The 17571-nt window shown below is 33.0% G+C and overlaps 3 protein-coding genes across 3 annotated transcripts; 2 read left to right on the forward strand and 1 right to left on the reverse strand.

Annotated features, from left to right (window-relative positions):
- Window positions 1–1613: 1613 nt before the first annotated feature.
- LOC11423166 (glutathione synthetase, chloroplastic) lies at window positions 1614–7833 on the forward strand. The gene is made up of 12 exons (XM_024770494.2): window positions 1614–1961; window positions 4102–4271; window positions 4393–4468; window positions 4859–4989; window positions 5292–5414; window positions 5502–5582; window positions 5801–5881; window positions 5980–6049; window positions 6275–6396; window positions 6903–7042; window positions 7119–7311; window positions 7397–7833. The coding sequence occupies exons 1-12, from the start codon at window positions 1632–1634 to the stop codon at window positions 7518–7520; spliced, it is 1641 nt and encodes a 546-aa protein (XP_024626262.1). The 5' UTR covers window positions 1614–1631; the 3' UTR covers window positions 7521–7833.
- Window positions 7834–9912: 2079 nt separating this feature from the next.
- LOC11425656 (glutathione synthetase, chloroplastic) lies at window positions 9913–14872 on the forward strand. Its single transcript, XM_003626276.4, has 12 exons — window positions 9913–10340; window positions 10664–10833; window positions 10960–11035; window positions 11204–11334; window positions 11488–11610; window positions 11700–11780; window positions 11954–12034; window positions 12134–12203; window positions 12811–12932; window positions 13897–14036; window positions 14123–14315; window positions 14425–14872. Exons 1-12 carry the CDS (start codon window positions 9981–9983, stop codon window positions 14546–14548), a joined length of 1671 nt encoding a protein of 556 aa, XP_003626324.2. The 5' UTR covers window positions 9913–9980; the 3' UTR covers window positions 14549–14872.
- Window positions 14873–15251: 379 nt separating this feature from the next.
- On the reverse strand, window positions 15252–17131 carry LOC11420851 (uncharacterized). The gene is made up of 2 exons (XM_003626277.4): window positions 16576–17131; window positions 15252–15803 (listed from the first exon to the last, which is right to left on the reverse strand). The coding sequence occupies exons 1-2, from the start codon at window positions 16766–16768 to the stop codon at window positions 15502–15504; spliced, it is 495 nt and encodes a 164-aa protein (XP_003626325.2). The 5' UTR covers window positions 16769–17131; the 3' UTR covers window positions 15252–15501.
- Window positions 17132–17571: the final 440 nt, after the last annotated feature.

Genomic DNA, 17571 nt, shown 5'->3' on the forward strand with positions numbered 1-17571 from the left:
TAAAGTTTATGAATTGTGAGATGTTTACATCGTATCCTTCTAGTTCAACATTATTAAAATGTTTATGTGACTATTTTGACAACTCCAAAAACAAATTACATTTTTTTTTATTAATTTTAATTAAAAATGAAAATTCAAATTAAAATATCTTATGGTTCTTCTTCTTCATCAACCTTCATTATCTTTATCAAATTAAGAATAAAAACTTCTAAAATAAAAATAATAATAGTTTAGCTCCTTATTCAACTTTCATCCATATCATCTTCTTCAAAAAAGAGTATTAGAAATCAAGGGTAGCATGCAAGGAGGTTACAAAGAGTTTTAATCTTCTTTAAAAAGAGTTTTAATCTCATTGTTTGATTAGTTCATGACATTAACGCATTTAAATATATCTCATATTATTTAAAAACGTTAATATAAAATAAATATTTATGTGTGATAACATGTCATATCAAAGTTTAAAAATAGACAAATTCAAACTTCTTTTTTTTTTACAAAAGACAAATTCAAACTTAAGATTAAGTCTACGATAGATAATAGCTCAAGCATAATCCTTAAAAAATTTGATCATGTTTGGACATTGAAAATCTTTGCACCGTCCTGGTTATTTTCATCCTTAATCATGGCCTCATGGAGTATGGGAGGTATAGACAATCTTACAAAGTAATACCTCGCACCCTTGCCTTAAATTTTTCAAAATCACGCAACTTATTAAAAACGACCGCAAAATTTTTGGGATAACGTCCCTTCAAAGAAAAGCAAAGAATCTCTTGCAATGGATTCCAATATTTCACTTACTTGCAATTTTAAACTTGTCTATTTTTATAGTAAGCTGTGGGATTAATCATCTACTTCTCATTGACACACCGCATCACCATTCACATTTTCTTTTTCAATCTCATTGCAAAACTCAAGCAAATGGATAAAAAAGAATTGCATCTTGAACATGTGAACATATGCTATAAGCTCTATGATTTCATCATGAAAATACTGTCTGCACAAGCATCGAAGACAGTGACTTTAGGGAGATCTTCAAATTACGGTTCAAGCTCACTTGGTGTGCCAATTTCAGACAAAATGGTTCGGCATGTGACACCTTGTATAGGTCTAAATAGCAATGAGCTTCGAAAATCTAAATATTTCTTCGGTGATAATCGTCTTTCTCCTCAAACAGAACATGTTGAAGAAGAGAATAATCTGTGCAGGAACATTGTTGATGAAGAATTGTGCCATCAAGCTTCGAAGAAAATGGTTAGCATAAATGATATGGCGGAGGAGATCATTTTAACAAGTACGAAGAAAAGGAATAAAGTCCTTCCATAAAAAAAAAATTACATGGATCATGATTCATGAAGAATGTTTGAAACCTCTTCATTTCAATCAATGATGAAAGTTGTTTATAATCTCAATAAGAATGTAGTCTCATTGCTATACTTGATATTGTGGAGAATCATTGCCAATTCAACATGTCGTCTCAAATCAGTGTAATCGATTTCATTTAATATTATTTTTTTTCAACTAATAATAATAATAGTACACTGACTGAACAAGTTGATTAATTAATTAATTGAAAAACGTGACAAAAGCAAGATAAGTTTTGATTGTTTGTCGTGTCTGAAAAGTGAAGGTCAATGGTTGCTGGATCTGGGTGCTTGGTTTGGTTTCCTCACTCGTGCACTAACATTTTTCCTTCATCTTTCGTCTCGTCTACTTCCCAACACCATAGATCAGTACTGTCACTTTTCTTTCCTAAAAATAGAAACATGTCTCAACAACAGCTGAACCTGAGTTCTACTACCACAAACATAGAAGTAGAAGTGGTTGATAATTCTCCTCCCATGACGCTTCCCAGCTTTAATGATTATCATCAAATAGATGACAAAGTTCTTGAAAACATTGTTTATGATGCTCTTGTCTTTGCCACTCTCAATGGTCTTCTTGTTGGGGATAAATCTGTTGAGGTCACTCCACTGCTGCTTTTTTACTTTACTTTTACATAATATTGCATGTGTTGTTACTTGTCACACTTTCTAAACTCATCAAAACAATACACTCTTTAACTACTTAGCATATACTACTAATTATTATCAACATATATATGCCTATCATTCACATGTTAGATCAAGTGGTAATTAAACATGAAAAATTGTTGCAATTCAACATGTTCAGTCAAATACTAACAAACAAATTCACAGCAGCTAGTTTTGTTGTCAGGTCAATTTTGGATAGTCCTTGAAAAATCAGGCCAGTTTTGGATAAAAACATTGTCACGTAACTTTCTTGGGATCTAGGAATAGTAGTATTGTCAAGTATCTTTCTTGGGATCAAGTCAGGTCAATCCTTTCCGTAGGATTTTTTTTTCCCCAAAAACAAACTTTTTTTTTTATTTCTAAACTAATTTAACAATGAATGATACGTTGACATCCTTAATGTGTACGTCTTTTTGTACCACACAGAAAAATTTTAAGTTAGCCAAATATATATGGTTTGTATTACCACATTTTTTAGTTGCATGACCACTATTTATTTGGTTAACTAAGTGAAAAAAAATAGTGGTCACGCGCATTTTAGTTGCGTGATCACATTTTCAGCTTCTAAATTCTTGAACAACAGTGGTCACGTAGTTTTTCAGAATGGTACAATAGGGCGTACACATTAAGATGTCAACGTATCTTTATTCAAAATAATTAGAACTACGATATACCCTCCGGTCACTAATATAAACAAAAATCCACTTTTTAGATACATTCAATTAATGATGTATGTGACATATAATACATACATCATTAATTGAATGTATCTAAAAATTAAATTTTTACTTATATTAATGACCGGAAAAAAACATAGGATTAGTGATGTTGACTGGTCAATTTTGGATAAGTAAAGATTGAAAAATGGTAAACCCGTTATTTATTAGTTAGAGCCAAAATGATCATATGTTTGTTATTTTTATGCAAATAAGTTTCCTTGGAAACTTATTAAAGAGCCAAACATGTTCCCTAAAAAAAAAAAAGAGCCTAACATATATCTAAAAAAATTGATATTTTTAAATTTCAACACAGTTTCTATATTTTTATTTACTGACAAGGCTCTAGGGCACAAGGATTCCAAATTAAAAAAAAATATTTTTTTAAAAGGTTAATTATTTGAATTTTTAATGCATAAATTACACCAATTTCTATTAAAACTTATCATTTAAAATCCATAAAAATATCTTAAGAACACTCGTTATAAAACCTTAATAATTACTCCCTCCGTCCCAAATTGTATGACGTTTTGGACATTTCACACATATTAAAAAATATAATTAATATTGTGTGGGAAAGAGATATTATGAGTTGTTTTATAAAATTGTCCTTAATAAATGATATGGGAAATATAAATGAAAGAATTGAAAAAAAGAATGAGTAATAAATAGTTAAAGATATAATAGGAAAAACGACATATAATTTGGGACAAATATTTTTTTTAAAGTAACATACAATTTGAGACTGAGAGAGTACTTTAATAATATCATCGATAGAAGAAGCTCGAAAGAAGCAAAGCAAGGGGCACACAAATGGGTTTGATAGTTGTGCACTAAGACTATAAAAAGAACTAAAGAGGGGATAATTCAAAATGCTAACATTATATGATATCCACCGGAGTTCAAGAATTCATAATATAAGGTTAATAGTGTTTTTTACCTCTGTAATATATGCTATTTTTGGTTTTTGCTTTTATAAAATTTTCGGTTTGATTTGCACCCTGTAAAAATTTTATTTTCCGGAAAACACCCCTAATAGGACATTTTCAGATTTTTATTTTTCAAGAAATTTTGGTTTTTTAATGGCCTATAAAGGGTGTTTTTCGGAAAATAAATTTTTTACGAGGGTGCAAATCAAATCGAAAATTTTATAAGGGTGAAAACCAGAAATAACATATATTATAGTGGTGAAAAGCAGTATTAATCCTAGAATAAATTACAGTCAACCTAATAATTACATCACCTTTCTTAAACAATGTTTTAGAACACTTATTAGCATTTTATTTTAGTAAAGTTGAAATTATGAATTGCATTAGTGTAAATAGTGAGTGTGAATGTTTTTGTTGGAATTATAGAGATCAGGAAGAGTTCCTGGTGTAGGGTTGGTGCATCTTCCATTTTCCTTACTTCCTCCCCCTCTTCCTGAAACTCATTGGAAACAAGCTTGTGATTTGTCACCTTTATTCAATGAACTTGTTGATCGTGTTAGCTTGGATGGAAAATTTCTCCAACAATCCCTCTCCAAGTAAGCTATTTCCCAACTATTACCATTATTAACACCTAAAATTTTATTTTATTTTTCTTGCCAAATTGAGTTTGGTTATGTTTTAATTCGACATAATTTGTATCTGTTCATCTCAATGCAGAACTAAGAAAGCAGATGAATTTACCTCTAGACTTTTAGATATTCATGCCAAAATGCTTGAAATGAACAAAAAAGAGGTAACTGTGTATTAATTATACTACAACATTTAGTCCTTGTTTGAATCAAAGGGATTTATTTAGGCCTTGTTTGGATAAACAACTTAGTTTGCAGCTTATAGCTTAAGCGCTTATCATATAAGTGTTTGTGATATAAATGCTTATGAATAAGCTATTTGTATAACACAAGATAAAATCAAATCAAATTGTTCATGTATAATCTATAATTTGTTTTCTTAAGCTATCCCGAAGAGCTTATGGAAATAGATAAAAACAATTTATGAACATATCGTAAGTTTTTTCATAAGTTCTTCTAAACAGTACCACGAATGTTTATGCCAGTAGCTAAGCTCAAATAAGTCAATCCATAAAGGAAATACTAATTTCTTTTTCATGCCATTACTTTAATAGGAAATACGGATGGGATTATTTCGTTCAGATTACATGCTTGATGAAAAGACTAAGTCACTTTTGCAAATTGAGATGAACACTATTTCCACTTCATTTTCTGGTGTTGGTGTTGTTATGACTGAACTTCACAGGTCAGTGCCGCTGCTATGGGTTTTGAGGTCTTTGTTTAAGCTTTAAGTTTATTCAAGTTTTGTCTGAACTCTTCTTGTTGATATAAATGTACATGTATTTAATGATGGGAAATTAAAGTTTGTAATACGTAGGTAGAAATCGAAGTATAATCAAATATCATAAACTAGGTGCTTAGATAGATATCAGTGTATGTTTATCCACGGTGAAATAATTCATATGAACTCTGATTATGGTATATCTTCGTTTTAAAGATAATTTACTATGAAGAGTTACACCATTATATTAGTTGGTAATTTTCCAGGAACATACTTTCTCACTATGGAAAATTGCTTGGACTAGATTCCGAAAGGGTTCCTGTCAATACTGCCGACAGTCGGTATGCGGAGGCATTAGCTAAAGCTTGGAAGGAGTATAATAACCCTAGGTCAGTTTTGGGGAAAATTTTCCTTTTCGATTTCTTTTGCTGCTTCTTTTTGTTTTATGCTTTATATTTTTGAATGGATCCATGCAGGGCTGTGATTATCGTTGTGGTTCAGGGTGAAGAACGAAACATGTATGACCAGCATTTTGTGTCTGCAATTCTAAGAGAAAAATATCCTTTTCTTAGTAGTTACTATGATTTGAGTTCAAAAGGAATAAACATTCGTTTTTACTATCTAGCAAAGCAAACTCTTTGATTTGTATAATTAGGAATATCAAATGTGATATCCAAGGATTGAAAGGGTTGTTTGTTGTATAGAAAACAACTATAATTTTATACTTCAACACATATTTGCGCTGTTAGTGTTTTTATCCTTAACTTTGTGACACGCATCATATTACAACCATACGGAAAACATTGGCAGAAATTAATCAAGAAGGAGAAATTCTGCCAGATGGAACACTTTCTGTGTATGTAGCCCTGGCCTTGACTGCCTATCTGCTATAATTTTGTTTAATCATATTTTTGTATCTAACTGTATAGAAATATAATGTCATGCCACTTGCAGGGATGGACAAGCAGTCGCAATCGTTTACTTCCGAGCTGGCTATACACCAGTTGACTATCCTTCGGAATCAGTGAGTGACTCAAATTCAGTTTTTTGCTACTCATAGTAACTGTGTTTTCCAACACAGAAACATGTGCTTTCACCTGACTTAACTCCTTCTTGTACATGTAGCTTTTTTCACTAACAAGATCTGATGTAATTAGTAACATATTTCATGCTAAAGTTTCATTATCTTTTTAGTTTTAGTGAGCCGTGTACCTTTACAATGAGCTCTTACAGTTTGCTCAATATATAGGAATGGAGAGCTAGGCTACTCATAGAACAATCTTCTGCTATCAAATGCCCTAACATATCTTATCATTTGGTTGGCACAAAAAAGATTCAACAGGAACTGGCAAGGCCCAATGTTCTTGAAAGGTATCTTCTAATTAATATTTTCCGTTTCTTCAATGCTTATTGCATCCTCTATGCTTTGGAAGTAGTAGATCAATTCGTACATACTTGATAGATAAGCCCTTATTAATTAGTTAAATCAAATGTACTAAACTAGTATGAGAAATGCTAGGAACACTCTCTCTAATACTTACTCTTTTATGGGTGAAACCCATGTGGGTCTCACCACTTTATGCGGGATGCATTTTCAAAGTGTGGAACCACATGAGTTTCACCCTATAAGAGAGTGAGTATTATAGAGAGTCTTAGAAAGAGAGTGTCCATAGCACTCCTCAAACTAGTATTGTCGGTGCGCGGGGATACATTCATCGAAAAAAATCTGTTTGACATCCCCCTCCCCCACCCCTCTCTTTTGCGTTTATTTCTTAGAAAACATTTGTTCCATGGCTAATTTGTACACTTTTGCTAATTATAGTTTGTTTCTTTAGTTGACATCTCTTCACTAAATTCTTGAGAAAAACTGTAAGCAGGTTCTTTGAAAACAAAGAGGATATTGCAAAACTGCGTAAATGCTTTGCAGGGTTGTGGAGTTTGGAGGATTCAGATATTGTTAATGAAGCGATTGCGAAGCCAGAGTTATTTGTGATGAAACCCCAAAGAGAAGGAGGAGGTCTTTTACCTCTCTGACTTTGTTGAAAAAAATAAGAGAGAAGAAAAGTTATCTAATAAATGTAATTACTTTTCAGGAAACAATATTTATGGCGATGATCTTAGGGAGACCCTTAAAAGATTACAGAAACCAGGTTCTCAAGAAGATGCCGCTTACATACTTATGCAGAGGATATTTCCAGCTAACACGGCGTCAATTTTGATGCGTAATGGCTTCTTGCATAAAGATCATGTCATTTCAGAATTTGGGATATTCAGTACTTATTTAAGGTAACATGGCGTAGCTAAATGTTAATCACATTTTTGTGCTTGAATTTGTGAACCGGTTGACATCCACATATGACTGGATTTGCAGGAATAAGGATAAGGTTATTGTGAATAATGAAAGTGGCTATATGGTACGTACAAAACCATCATTATCTGATGAAGGTGGGGTTTTGCCTGGTTTTGGAGTAATAGATAGTGTATACCTCACATGATGAAACCAACTCATTGAATTAAAGAGGAGAAACTACATTGTTTCTTTTACTTTCTCCCATGACATGTTTACAATCTGTTTCTTCTACTCGAAGAGACAGCGACCTGCTTGATTCTACCAATAAAAGATTGATGAACTGGTGTTACCTGTTTGTTCATCTGATGTAAAGACTTTTAAGTTCTAATCTTAGCATTTCTTATGCTACGATTAGCTTGTTAAAAAAATTGTTGGAAAGTTTGTTTATTAGACATTTTACTTGGACCCAACACATTTCATGAGAAAAAATACAAAAGGGTGTTGCCAACTTCTAACAATTACCTTCATGCCTTATAGTGGTTCTCATAAAACATATTGGTTATATTTTATGGGAAATGCTAGCCAGTGCAATTGTCGGACCCTATCAATAAAAAACTTCTAAAATATGAAATAGCAACCCCATAATCAAGTTTATCCTCCTACATATTTGTTTTATTGCATCCACTTCATTCAGAGTACAGCTTGAACTCCACAAGCTCAATTACCTAGTGAATGACTTATATGATGTTATTGTTGAGGGCTTTTCGTCCATACAACTAAAGTCTGAGAGAATACACGTAATATTTAGCTTTGAAAAAAAAATGCTTTGAAACACATATCTCTGTTGTGTATATTAAGAAGCTATATTTACTATTTTTTTTTCAGAAGCATCTTACTACCTCACGAGCTGCTCCATGTTAGCTTCTTGAAACATTTCATACAAGAAACAAACAATTATTGAAACAGAGATAAGAAGCTAAAGTAATGACATATAGAAAAAAAAATATATAAATTTTCAAGTTTGGGGGCATTTTGCACATAAGTGCAAAACTTCCGGGGGTATTTGCAAAACGTCATGTTGACTAACAGAAAAATTTGACGGAAGGGGTAAATTGATTAATGTTGTGCAATTTTAGGGGGGTAATTGAAGTTTTGTTAATTTCAGGGGGTAATTGACGAAACTTACAAATTCTAAGGGGTAATTGCCTATTTACTCGATGTGAAAAGAATTCGGCCGGTTCAAGAGGGCTGCCACTAAAACAAGACCATCTAAATTTGCAGGCCTCGACATTTTGGCTTTGAATATATTTCTATTGGTCAAATTTTGTAAATGTGTTTACCCCTAGTTCAAGTGGTATTTAAATGAAAAGTCATAGTTAATGTTACATGTCCGATTTCAATGCTAGCAATCTTATTGATTATAAGTATCTTAAAAGAATTTTCCTTCATATTTCTATTAATCTAATTTGATGTTCGATGTTGAAAATATATTAAGACAGGTAGTGTGGAATCAAAATATCTAATAGTAAAAATTAATTTATATTTGTATCACTTCAATTTTATTTTGCGATTTTATGATCTAACAATTGGTAAAGAACCTGAGTTCAATTTTCAACCGGAAAAATACAAATATTTAATGTTTGGCACATATAAAATAGAATTATTGACAAACGAAGGAACTTATGGGAATTTTTTCTTATTTTTTGTGTTATTCTCTCTATACATACTTAAAAGATCTCTATTTAAATTTTGATTTAGATGTAGAAATGCATTGGGTCGGCCCCGGATAAGAAAATATATATAAATAAAATGAGGTGTTGAATGAGTGTTGAAAAATATTGGGTGTGCATATAAAAATAGTTAATCTCACTATCATGAACATATATGGTGTGATAAGAAGGTGGTACGGTGCAAGGAGTAACATGAATGAGTGAATGTCCAGGTACATTGAATCGGACCTCATTTATTGTTGAATGCATAACTAAAAAATTAGTGCTGTAAAATAAATGTAAATTCTAGTGGTTGTTAAAAAATTGGTATGAGATTCTGTTTTTATTTTAATAATACATTCTAGGAGTGTGAAAACGACGAAAAGTCTTTGTAGAATTAAGACTTGAATGTTTTTTATGAACTCACTCATCCTTAAAAAAGGTGAACGGAGTATTTAACTTAGGCTGATTTTAGTCTGCACCACTAAATAGATTGGTCCAACTTGGACCCATATTTCCACCATTGGATTCATCTAAAACTCACACTACTATAATACTCCATCTGCAGTTGATTGTTTCTCCCTTTCCTCTACCACATCTCTCCTTGACGTGCAACCTTCTTCCTCAACCCTCCTCCGCCGCGCTGAGTTCCGACCACCGTACTGTTGGAAGCGGAAACACAATCTCAATTGTTGTTGCTTCTGCTAACATCTCAATTGAATTGCTGATTAATGGTGTCATTGTGATCAATCAAGTAGGTGAAAAGAGGAGAAGAGTGAGAGATATAATGTGTAGATGGACTATCATAAAATATGTGTATTAGATGAAACCAATGGTGAGAACATATTGAGTGAATGACGTGGCCATTGTTAGTTAGTGTTAAAAAAAGAGTTTGGGTTTGATTCTGACAAATTGAAATGAAACTCAAATTTGATACGATGTTGAAGCAATAGGCAATGGCTGCTTCTGCTTTTGGTTTTGGTGGTATTAGATTCTCCAAGACTATACCTTTGTCCAAATACATTCCTCCTCTTCAGCCTCATCACAACAACACCTTTTTCTCTTTCTTTCCTTCTTCTTCTTCTTCTTCTTCTTCTTCTTCTTCTTCTTCTATAAATTTCTCTACGAAACCACTTCCAATGTCTCATCATAAGCATCTCACCATTAATGGTGATGAACAAAACATCATTAAACCTTCTCCTCTATTCGTTGATGATTATCACAATATTGATCAACAACTTCTCGATAACATCGCTTATGATGCTCTTGTTTGGGCCTCTCTTCACGGTCTTCTCATGGGAGATAAATCTTACCAGGTACTCTTTTCCTCCTTGATTTCATTATTATTAATTAATTATTCACACCATAAACTCATTTAACAAACAATTTTTTTTTTTTTTATTCATTTTTACTAAGGCATGTCTCCATCTAACAAACTAACTCAAATGCTTCTCTTTATTTTATATATATATTTTTTTTGGAATCCATTTTTTTACAATGGGTTTGTCAGAATCATATATTGTACCACCAAGTAGCTTTTACAAAATCACTGTGATTGCACTTATTAGTCCTGGCGTAAATAAATTAGGTTTAAAAAGAAGAACAAAAATTATAATTTTTTTTCTTCTTCTAATTACAGAAATCAGGAATGGTTCCTGGTGTTGGATTGATGCATGCCCCGTTTTCATTATTCCCAACGTCGTTTCCAGAAAGTAAATGGAAGCAAGCTTGTGATTTGGCACCTATATTCAATGAACTTGTTGACCGTGTTAGTTTAGATGGTAAATTTCTTCAAGAATCTCTCTCAAGGTCCGTTCTAATTCACTGTTGCTCTATTGTTTTTTATTCATTATCACAAGTGGGTCACCCTTTTGGTGTGTTTCTACGTCTTTTCCATTTTCAGCTTTTAATTGTCTCTTTCTTATCTCAATGCAGAACTAAGCAAGTGGACGAATTTACCTCTAGACTTTTAGATATTCATTCCAAGATGCTACAGCTCAACAAAAAAGAGGTCGGTATATTTGTTAAAGTGTAATTATTATTATTTTTTAATACATGATGCCGACATATTCTCTTTTTCACAATAACGCTACATATCTTTATCTTTTTTTTTATAAAGTGGATCAAATGAATTTACTCATATATTAATTTTACTGTTGGAATAATTTTAACTTAATAGGAAATAAGATTTGGATTACATCGTTCAGACTATATGCTTGATGAACAAACCAAATCACTTTTGCAAATAGAGCTCAACACTATTTCATCTTCATTTGCTGGTTTTAGTACTCTTGTCACTCAACTTCATAGGTAAACTTTTGCTTTAACTCTAATTTATTATAATCTCTGATTTTCTCATACTTCCTCTTTTTTTCCTTTCTTTTGCGTCCTATTTTTGACCTCCGTGCTCTGAATTTTTCCAACTCAATTGTTTCTTTATATCAGTTTGTGATTATTTATCAGGTACATACTTACTTGCCATGGAAAATTGCTTGGTCTGGATTCAGAAAAGGTTCCTGCCAATAATGCTGTCAGCCAGAATGCCGAGGCCTTGGCTAAAGCTTGGAGTGAGTATAATAACCCAAGGTTAGATCCGAGAAATAACTACCCTTTTTCAGTTCACTTTATTCTACTGCTAATTTTGGTTCCTTATATTTCTGAATGATTCCATACAGGGCTGTGATTATGACTGTGGTTCAGGCTGAAGAGCGAAACATGTATGACCAGCATTTTCTTTCTGCTGTTCTAAGAGACAAATATCCTTATCACTGTAGTTATAAACTTACAATAGTAATTTTATTGCATCTGATTTCTGTTACCAAATGTGATATCAGAGGGTATGAAGGGTATTTTATCATATAAGGAAATGACTAGTTTTATATTTTAAACATATTCTGGTTATGGAGTTGTTGTCCTTAGCTTTGAACACGCATGGTATTACAATTGTTCGTAAAACGATGGCAGAAGTTGACCAAGAAGGAGAAATTCTACCAGATGGAACACTTTCTGTGTATGTAGGCTTTAGCCATAAAAAACTGACTTCCTCATAAGTTTGTAGCCTACTCAACTTGTTTTCTGACTGTAGAGAATTCACTTTTTTTTACTGTAGTAATGGACAAGCAGTTGCAGTAATTTACTTCAGGGCTGGCTATACACCAGTTGATTATCCTTCAGAATCAGTAAGTGACGAGTTTATATTTTCTTGCTTGTCCATAAGAATTGCGCTTTTACATCGTAGAGAAATTTTGTTACTTAAACAGTTAAACTCGTTATTTGAAAGATTAGGAAAGGTTAACCCACTGACCCTTGTATGATGTTTGTGACAAAAAGAAGAGCTGATTGCTGTCTATTAATATTTGATTGAATGTTAGCCACCTTATTTTTGTTCTGTTGGTTTGCTTGACGGCTTTATAGTTGTCTTTTTGCACCCGACAAGTATTGAATGCTTTATAAAGATAAATAACTTCCAGTTTGGACCCCAAAATAGTTGAGTTCCATAAGTAATATTATTTGTTGATTGGTCGGTACAGCTTGGGTTTTGCATGATTTTACTATGTAAAAACTTTTGTAGCACACCTTTTTTTTTTTACTGTTAGCTTACTTTTTCAAACTAACATGAACTGATTGACTCTTACCTCAATCAATCTTTATATTCCATGGATTATCTTCTCTGCCATAACTTTGTTTCTTGATATAGTTGTCTTATCTTGAAATGTTAGTGAGCCTTTTATCCTGACAATGAGTTCTCATTGCTCATGCTTTGGGCATAACTTGCTCAATATGTAGGAATGGAGAGCTAGACTATTGATGGAACAATCTTCTGCTGTCAAATGCCCTTCAATATCGTATCATTTGGTTGGCACCAAGAAGATTCAACAGGAACTTGCAAAGCCAGGTGTTCTTGAGAGGTATCTTCTAATTAGTTTTCTTCATCTCTTCCTTGCCTCTTTCAGTTATTGTTTTGAAAGTAGTTTGATCAATTCAATACTACGATTAAATGAAAAGTGTATAAATGGGAGTGAATGATGTGTGTTGTGAGATCGCCTTCTTCAGAATCTTCTGTTCTCAAGTCCATGCCTTACTTATTTGATTAATCATGGATATGGTTGTGCCAGCTATTTATGATTTGATTGATTGGTGATTTTCTTAAAAAAATTTTGCTTGGTGCTCCGTATCTTCTTCATATCTTGTTTGAAGCTAATTTAGTTCAGTCCGACCCTATGCTTTTCTGCTTGGCCAGCAGTGGCAAGAATGCATCATTAATGGTTTGGAACTTCGGATTCTTACAAGTTTACACAGAAACGGAAGGTTTGGAACAGTGAGGGCTTTGATAAAAACTTTAGGTGGATTGAAAGAAGACAGTTTATGTTGTTTATAGAACAATCGTAAGAATGAATTCAACGAGGTTTTGATGTTAGAGGAAACTGGCTGCAACTAATCATCTTTAAATGATTAGTTGAACTGCTTTGTCTGTTTTTCTTTTTTCTTCTGTGTGTTCGAGTGTTTAAATGTTTTCTTCGAGGGGATATCTTATCCGGTTATCCCCTATTCTTGCACCTTAAATTTTTCTTCCAAAATTACTTGTTCTGTCTTGAAAAAAAAGCAAAATAACAAAAATAAAAAAGTCATTTTGGATGATCGGTGTAAATGAATATGTTCCCTTTGGAACTACGCTCGTACTTCCTATTATGGTTATAGGAATTACAATTTATCAAATGTACTGTACTAAACATGATCTGATCCTATAGTAGACATTTCCCTTGCACTTTCATCTCAAAAAACCAAAATAAATTGATTTGTATTTTTAGTTGACCATAGTTTGTTTTTCTGGTCAATATCTTTTCCTAAATCCTTGAATCAAAATGTAAGCAGGTTCCTTGAAAACAAAGACGATATCGCAAAAATGCGTGAATGCTTTGCAGGACTATGGAGTTTGGATGACTCAGATATTGTTAAAAAAGCAATTGAACGACCCGAATTATTTGTGATGAAGCCCCAGAGAGAAGGAGGAGGTACTACCACCCCTAAAACGTGATCTAACTTTCTGCTCTCCGACTTTGTTGAAAATTATATTAAATGAGCTGTAATTATCTTTCAGGAAACAATATTTATGGTGATGCAGTGCGAGACACCCTCATAAAATTGCAGAAAACGGGTTCTCAAGAAGATGCAGCTTACATACTTATGCAGAGGATATTTCCAAATATTTCTGCTGCAGTTTTGATGCGTAATGGTGGTTGCCACAAGGACCACGCCATCTCAGAACTTGGGATATTTGGTACTTATTTAAGGTACATTACTTGACTATATATCTTTATAGCTCGGTGCATAAATTTTCATAATGTCTTTTTACGAAGAATTTGCATAATGCTTGACATCCGCGGGGACTTGAATTTGCAGGAATAAGGATAGGGTTGTTATGAATAATCAAAGTGGCTATTTGATGCGTACGAAAATATCATCATCTGATGAAGGTGGGGTTGCAGCTGGTTTTGCAGTAATAGATAGTGTATACCTCACTTGACGTAGAGCACCTCTAACTTATCTGGGTATATTATCAACACATTGTGTTTACACATTACCATTTGAGCCTCCTGTTTATATTTGTCTGCCTCCGCAAAAAATTGAAAGGGAGGCCACATTGCTTATTTTACGTTATCCCATAGTGTGTTGTATAGTTGCACAAAAATAACCTGTTAAAGCTTTTTGCTCAAAAAAACTTGTTAATGCTTCCGAAACAGTACTAAAGAAGCCCATAAAGATTGATGATCTGGGTAAACCTGTTCATTCTTATTGAAGTGCAGTTTCTAACCTGCTTTATAGCATTGATTTGAGTTGACAATTTTTAGAAGAAGAGGAAATGGTTTGTTTAGGTATTTCTGTATGGTGGACACTCTCCTCCTTGAACAAAGAGCATTTCAGACAAGTGACTCCAAGGAACATGAACCTAATCAGTTTCATTCACGATTTGAGAAATGTTGGCAATATAGCACCCTTCCACTCTATTAGTGAGGCCGGCACATTGTAAAAAGAATGTAGAGGAATATATTGATTTTTATGATCACCGTGACTTTTAAGGTGGCCAGTATAAGCATCCACCATCTTAATTGAAATTAATGTTATGACCTTTCATAATCCAAGACTTACATTTGCTATACTGGTCAGCTGTAAACACTAAACATACAGGCGAGAGTTTTGTATACAAGGAATATTGGCAAATGGCAATGTTGATTTAACTGTGCCTGCGTTTTCAATAATCAGTTTTTATTCCTTGTAAGTGAAAGAGGTAAAGCCCTTTAGTTTAAGATCCTGCCGCTAAGTGGAATTCAACAAAACGCTAATTTCGTTTTAAGGCATTGCCTCCATGGTTAAATAATCACAATTAATAAAAAGCTATGCTATAATTACAATGAAGTGTTAGCATAAAGTAGTGATAGTTTGTTTATTAGTAGTTGGTAGCTATCTTCTTAAGCATGTTCATCTCCTGTCCTTCCACCCATAATCACGAGCTCGTTCTTCCCATAATGCTGTCAACCTGCGCTCTTCAACAAGCTCTGCCTCTGCTCTCTCCCTTGCTTCTTCACAAGTTTCCATCCCTATGCTGCACTTTTCTACTTCTTTTTTATAATGAGAGAAAGTATTCCTGGCATTTATTACTAATCTTTTGGTCTGTTCCAAAGTCTCATTGGCTACAATTTTCTGCAACTTTAACTCCTCAGACAGCATTGACAGTGGATCCTTGTTCATTTCCTCCATTGCTGGATCATGTTTCCCACAATCTGTACATATAGTAAAAGAATGATCTTTTCTGTGATGGTAGGTCCAAAAAAGAACAGAATGAGGAAATAAGAGTTCAACTCTCAGTAAAACTATTCAAGTTTATTATAAATTTTACTTAAAGTGAATATTACGCATACATGTACGATTAGTAAGATTTGCTAGCCAGATAAACAAAGCTATGTAGACAGAAATGCAAAACATTTAAATGGTAACATTTCGAAACTCTTACTTAAGTAGAAGCTTACTAAAATTAGAAACCAATCCCCGTATAGTGTTAAGTTAAACAAGGCAAAGCATTCGATGGTTGTTTTGTATCACAGTGGCTTACTGCGATTCTGGAAAACTATGAACTCAGTTATCATATATTGTCAAGTCTCTCTCTCTCTCTCTCTCTCTCTCTCTCTCTCTCTCTCTCTCTCTCTCTCTCTCTATATATATATATATATATATATATATATATATATACTTTTTTTTTTTTTTTAAAGATCAAAGGTAGATGCAACTTGCAAGATTTCAAGACCACGAATTAATATATATAAATCTAATACACATATGAATTGAATAACCAAAACATTCTGGCTAGATAGACTAAAGAATTATTTGTTCTGATTCTCAAAAAGGCTACCAGTGAATTTTTCTAATTACTATCGTATTATTTTTCAAATACAAAGGGTTGCTTTTTTTACCTATACACCTAATCAAACTAGTTTTTTCTTTATCAAAACTAACCAAATTTGTTAATTTGAACGGTAAGTGAAAAGGGAAACTTACCCAAAGAACCAAGAGGATATTCGACTGAAGAACAGTAACAATGATGACATTGAGGACAAGGAGATTGCTTGAAGCGCCAGCGTGATGGTGGTCCAATTGTGAATACAATGTAACACACACTCATCCAAACCAAAACCCACTTCAAAACACCATAAGAACATTGTCTTTGTTCATTTTGATGATGAACCCTCATTGCAAACCAAATTTGTCACTTAATTCAACTATGTTTTATTTGAGGATTTGGGTCTTGTCTCAAATATAGGAGTGACCTTAAAAAGATCAAGTCGACAGTACAATACAACGAATTAGAAACATGATTTGGACTTCACAAATCATAAAAGGCTTTTTTTGTTCTTTTAATGTGAGTGGAAGACAAGCTCTACTTTGTCTTTCAAGAAAAAATGAAAGAGACCCAGATCCCGGTAAAGTATAAAGATGATGTTTTTATGGGAATGGGAATTTATTGCAGAAGAGTGCATTAAAGTGGGGTATGGTATGGGGAAGAAGAAATAAAGTGCATGTTTTTAGTTCTAGCTCAAGAAGGTTGATTTATTGAGAATTTAGTTAAGAATGGTAAATCTTTAAATATTTTGATATAATGGTTTTACCAATAAGATGGTACTTATTACTTGATAATAGGTAGTTTTCCATTTACATCGGAATTTTTTGTTAAATTGCATGGTCTTGGATGTTGCCGTTTTGTGCTCTTGAGGCTCAAGATACTTCCACATGTCAATTGCGCACGTGTGGTTGGTTGCTGCTGAGGTTTTTAAGGTTTCACTAGTGTTGTGATGTGGAGTGATATATACAAAAAGAGATAGAGAGATATCAAATATTTTCGCAGTTTAAATTGAGTGAGTACTCAAGTTTTTCTTTTTGATTCCTTATAAAAAGGTTCTTTATTTTATTTTTTTAAACAAATTGAAATAGTTATATAGACAAACCACATTGAGAGAACAAGCTGAAAATTAATCAATAGCAATAAAATTTTATTGG

The sequence above is a fragment of the Medicago truncatula genome, chromosome 7, assembly GCF_003473485.1.
Source record: "Medicago truncatula cultivar Jemalong A17 chromosome 7, MtrunA17r5.0-ANR, whole genome shotgun sequence".
NCBI lineage: Eukaryota > Viridiplantae > Streptophyta > Magnoliopsida > Fabales > Fabaceae > Medicago > Medicago truncatula.